Source organism: Fragaria vesca, linkage group LG6 (genome assembly GCF_000184155.1).
Source record: "Fragaria vesca subsp. vesca linkage group LG6, FraVesHawaii_1.0, whole genome shotgun sequence".
NCBI classification, from domain to species: domain Eukaryota; kingdom Viridiplantae; phylum Streptophyta; class Magnoliopsida; order Rosales; family Rosaceae; genus Fragaria; species Fragaria vesca.
In genome coordinates, this window is record NC_020496.1 from 18848168 (window position 1) to 18853922 (window position 5755).

The 5755-nt window shown below is 38.5% G+C and overlaps 1 protein-coding gene across 1 annotated transcript; it reads left to right on the forward strand.

The window, feature by feature from the left end:
• The first annotated feature begins 2916 nt into the window (after positions 1 to 2916).
• On the forward strand, positions 2917 to 3492 carry LOC101308405. The gene has a single exon (XM_004305486.1). The coding sequence runs from the start codon at positions 2917 to 2919 to the stop codon at positions 3490 to 3492; it is 576 nt and encodes a 191-aa protein (XP_004305534.1).
• Positions 3493 to 5755: the final 2263 nt, after the last annotated feature.

A 5755-nucleotide genomic window follows, 5' to 3' on the forward strand; every position in this document is an offset into this window, starting at 1 on the left:
GTGGACTTTAGCCGACGAAAAAATGCTTCGTCGGCCTGGTTTTTTTTTTTCGTCTGCTAAAGCATTTCTTCTGGTAGTGGGTGGTTGACGTGTACCCGGTGACATACGACATCAACCAGCCTAAACCTGCTGAGCATTATGTAAGTATCAATACCTAAAGGGTTAAGGATAATGGTGTATAATATTGAAAATAACAAGGTTGTTAGCAGGCAAGTTTGTATTGTAATCTATGACATCTTTATTGAATTGGTTATGTCCTTATCGATTCCAAGTTCTTCAAATTGGTTCATTATTTTTCAGCTGTAATATTTGAAATTCTAAGATTGCGCTCTCAGTTCGCTTTCATCTGAAAATTTTTTGAGTTTGTTTACTTTCTATTTTGCTGGTCTGGTTTAAGAGTGTTCTTGAATTCAATTCACTTTGACCAAATTGTGATTTGATTTGTTATGCTTGCTGTGGAAGGTTACTAAACTTGGCCTTTATTTCAGTAGCTTCACATATATTGTTTGCTAGAGTAACATTGCTTTCATATGTTTCTGTTATTCTATGGACATCAACTTATTAAAGCCATGAAATACCAGGTCTTAGTAGGAGGCCTGATTTAACAAAAGACTTGGTTTCTCAAGTTTGATACTATCTCCCTGTGTAAATTAGCTTTAATTTTGCTAATCTGTTATAAGTAGTTTTCCTATGTGTGCTTTTTCTTTTTATAATCTTGCTGGGGGTTTTATTGAATTCACAGTTGTCACAAAAAGAGAGACTTGGTTGGCTCATAAAGGATGAAACTTGTATAACTCTCTGCTTTTTACTTGATCAATGTTGTTTAAGACACTGGATATGTAGTTTGATTTTTGTGCTCATTGTTATTCAGTTCCTCTTGAAAGTTATTTGACATGGCTTTTTATTTCAGTAGCTCGATATGTATTGCTTGCTATAGTGCTCTTCATAGATTTTAGAGCACCTTTTTGACATGGTTCGATCAGTAGCTTTGTCTAGCTCCCGTTATGTAGGAGTCTTCTTTACTGGCTGCCTAAGTGAACCTTTTTGACATGGTTTAGAACCTGCTCTTCATAAGTGAAATTTTGCTCTGATTTGGTTTTTATTTTCTTTTGTTTCATCTATTCGTAGAAATTTACAGAAGAGAGAGTCATCTCTCAAACAAGACTAAAACATGTCTAGACTTCATCTCTATTATTTGTATTTTTTTTTTTTGTTGTCTCTGATTTTTACTGAAAAGAATAGCTAACGAGTGACATGGTTGAAATGTGTTCCTAAGTTTAGTTTACTTCCATAGTGATCAATTTGTGGTTTCTTTTCTATTCTAATGGTTATTCAAATCGGTTCTTTATTTCAATAGCTGCATATTTATTGATTGCTAGAATGGCATCAGCTGCATACGTTACAGGGAACCTTATTGCCAAAGTTGAGTAGCTTTATCCCTAGATCATGTTCAACAGTAGTCTTGTTTATTAGTTGTCCAGTTTGTTCTCTTGTGTATTCTTAAGTTATTTAGGACCAGTATGCATTTGGTATCTCAGCATTATAATTTGAGTTGTTCATATTATTTTATAATTGTTGGAAAAGTTGAAGGAACAAGGTGCTATTGCCAAGACTTTGCAGAGCACTCAACACCTGGACATCCCACCAGATCAGCTGCCTCCTTTGGACTGGCCAACTCCACTAAATGTTGTGCAAAACGCTATGGGAGAAACAAAAGGGTCTTACCTTCGTGGTATTGGACTAGTAGGCGTCCCAGAGAAGAGCAGAAGGTCAACATCTTCCCCTTCACGCTCTCGACCGAATAATGAGACGATGGTAGCGATAGAGGCTGCTAGAAAGGATGCGGCTGAGGCACAAGAGAGGGCTGAAAAAGCCCAGAAGATCCCTGAGCAATCTGCTGCAGATTATCAAGCTTTGAAGTTGCAAATGGATCAAATTATGGCTCGAATAGGGCTACAGCCTATGTGTTCACCCTCGGTTCCAAGCCAACAACCTCGAGACGACGATAATGATAGGGGCCTTGATACTTCTCCGATTAGTTTAGGAAATCAGTAGATTTTTCTAGTTTAAATAATTGTACAAACAATATTAGTTAGTATTTATTTGGTCGGTATGATAACTTTATTATTATTAGTAATATAAATATTTAGGTGAATTTCTTTTGGTTTTACAGGAATTAATTATTTACTTACAAGAATTAATTTATTTTGGTTTTACAGGAATTAATTATTTATTCAAAAAAACTAAAACCTAAGCGACGAAAATTTTGTCTCTTAAGATGCTTATTTTTGCCGCTTAAGGGTAAAATTAGGCACCAAAAGTTGACATGCCAAAAAAGTTTTCTGTCACATAAGGGTATAGCGATGGAAACTTTTGTCGCAATAAATATAGCGATGAAAGGAAGCTTGTCGCTGAACAACTTAAGCGACAAACACTTTTCGTCGCCTAAGTTAATTATTCAGTCGCATTAGATCTAGCGACGAAAAAAGTATCGTCGCTAAACAGTAAAACGACAAGAAAACATAAGTCGCTGAACAACTTAAGCGACGAACACTTTTCGTCGCCTCAGCTAATTATTCGTCGCCTAGGTCTGTGGCGACATAAACAATTTCGGTCGCTTGGTTCGTTTTCTTAAGCGACGGATTATATCTTTTTGTCGCTTAAGTATTTATGAGACGTGTCATATGCGACGAATCTTAAGCGACGCCGGTTTTGTCGCTTAAGTTGGAAGGCAACAAAAATGAGTGCTTAGCCGACGATTTGTTCCCGTCGCTTAAGCCTTTATTTCTACTAGTGGAGGTCTCAAGCAACGGGATCTTATCTCTCCCTATTTATTTTTATTGTGTGCAGAAGGCTTGTCGACCCTTATTTCTAATTCGGTTGATCAAGGACATTGGAGAGGTCTCCAGGTTTGTGATGGGTCTCCTGTTATTAGACTTACTCTTCGCTGATGATAGTATGCTGTATTCCTATGCTTCCTCTAGTGATTGCCAGGTTATTAGAAATATTCTGAATGTGTATGAGGCGGCTTCTGGGCAACAGATTAATTTACAGAAAAGTAGTGTGGTATTTAGCAGTAGTGTTCCTCCTCAAGAACAGCGTTGTTGTGCAGATGTGTTGGGGATGCAGATAGTGTCAAAACATGATAAATACCTGGGTATTCTGACTCGGGTGGGCCAGTCAAGGAATGATACTTTCGCTTATATAAAGGATAATTTGTCTAAAAAGCTGACTGGTTGGAGGTCAAAACTAATGAGTGCAGCAGGTGGGGAGATACTGATCAATGTGGTGGCTCAAGCTATGCCCATTTACACGATGAACAATTATCTGCTTCCTCAAAATTTGGTGCAAGATCTTCATCAACTATGCGCCCAATTTTGGTGGGGCGGGACAGATGTGAAGAAAGTATGCATTGGCAGGCTTGGGATTCCTTATGTCGGCCAAAGAGTGAGGGAGGAATGGGGTTTTGTCACCTTTTTGCCTTCAATCTAGCTATGTTAGCTAAACAAGGGTGGAGGTTACTTCAAAATCCGACGTCCTTGCCGGGCAGATTGTTGAAGGCTATATATTTCCCTCACAGTAACTTTTGGGAAGCCGAATTAGGTATTTCTCCTTCCTATGCTTCGCGAAATATTATTGATGGGAGGGATGTGTTGAGACAGGGTGTTTGTCGGCAAATTGGAGATGGTCAACGTACCAACATCTGGTATGACCCTTGGTTGAAAGGGGAGGAGTTGATACAATTTAGGTCTCCTAATTATAATAGGGTTTCAGATCTTCTTTTAAGCCCAGTAGTGTGGAATTAATGTTGGTGTTTTGCAGGAGCTCTTTCCTGCCTCTATTGTCAATAAGATTCTGGCGCTTCCAATTAGTTCTATAGAGCATCAGGATAAATGGATTTGGAGTGAAGATAAACTGGGTAAGTTTTCTGTTAAAACCGCTAACCATTTGGCTAGAAAACATGTTCTGGACCATGAGAATGTTCCGAATCCAAGCTCTTTACTATGGAATAAAATTTGGAAGGCTAAGGTTCCTGGTAAAGTCAAGGTGTGTGCTTGGAAAGCTGCCTCTAATATTCTTCCCACAAGGAGTAGGCTTAGTGAACGGGGTATGGATATTGACACCCAATGCCCTTTTTGTGAGGAGGCTTAGTGAACGGGGTATGGATATGATTCTATGGGCAATATGGCGTAATAGGAATCAGAAGGTTTGGGAGGGTGAGGTTAAACAAGCCTCTGAGATAGTATCGTTGGCTTTGGGTTGGTGGGAGGACTTTAAAAAGGCTAGAAGTTCTGTAATAGAGTCAAGGATTGTTTTTCAGTCTAGATGGTCAAAACCCTCAGTTGGGTTTGTAAACCTTAATATTGATGTTGCCTTCGATCCAAATACTGGAAGAGCAGGGTTAGGAGGAGTTTTCCGTGATCATGAAGGTTATTGTCTGGGAGCTTTCACCAAGTTCATTGTGTCTGCCAGCTCTCCTCAACATAGTGAACTCCTTGCAGTTCTTGAAGGTGTTGGATGGGCGCAAATACATCATCTGCTGCCACTGGTTGTGGAAACAGATTGTTAAGTCCTAGTGAAGGCTGTTCAATCAGGTTCGATGGATTATTCTAGTATTGGTTTTCTTCTATCTGATTTGCGGGAGAGTCTTTGCCTTGCTTCTAATGCTAGGTTGATTTTTGTTACACGAGAAGCTAATTCAGTAGCTCATGCTCCAGCTCAGGTTGCTCTATTTGCTCAGATGAACACAAGTTTTTCTATTGTAATTCCTCCGCATGTGGAGGAACTTATTTCTTCTGATTGTAATGATCTTTGATCAATGAAAGAAATTTCATTCCCCTTAAAAAAAAAAAATAGAGCTAGGCAGCCACCAAGGTTGGGACTAAATTATTCTTATATTTCTTTGTCATATTCTTAATTAGTAATGATATAATACAGCTATGAATGTAGTTTATTTTACTGGTGCGCTGGCTCGAGATGGCATGTTGCCGGAGTTACCATCGAACCAAGCCATCGAGTCGCTGGATCATGCATCCGGTTGAGGGAGTTGAAGGCTCTGATCGTTCGATATCATCCCCACTTTATATAGTTCACTCTGAAATAAATATGCGGCCCAGATTATAAGTTGGTGTTTCAATGGCTGAGATCACATGTCAAAATTTCTTTTTATTTAAAATGATGTCCACAAACTTTGAAAATTGATAATGAATGGTTAGGTGTGGGAAAATTTCTCAGAGATTATCCACAGACCCGACTCGTCGCGACAAGTACTTTATGTTCGAACCTTTAAATTGAGAATTTTCCAACACTACCAGAAGAAAGACTTTAGCCGATGAAAATAAATACACCAAGCCGACGAATTATTTTTTCGTCGGCTAAAGTCCACGTTAGCCGACGAAATTTTCCTTCTTCGGCTAATTTAAATTTTCATCGGCTATGGTCAACTTTAGTCGACGAAATTAAAATTTCATCGGCTAAAGAATTTTTTTCGTCGGCTATAGTCTGTGAACTTTAGCTGACGTCTTTATAAAAGTTTAGTCGACGAAATATATAATTTCGTCGGCTAAAGTGCCTTATATTTGCAGATCTAGACAGCAGCTCATCTGGGAAAAAAAAACGGAGAAAAAGATTGGGTGTTGTAGAAATATGTCCATAATTAGTTTGTAGAGCTATATATATGTACGTATATGTGTATATATGTTGAAACTATTATCAGTTGAAGGTCCGGCCAAAATACGTAATTTAGATGTTCCAA

Excerpts from the sequence above, each read along its gene's own strand:
- LOC101308405 (XM_004305486.1), top strand. The coding sequence starts at position 2,917 with ATGGGTCTCCTGTTATTAGACTTACTCTTCGCTGATGATAGTATGCTG.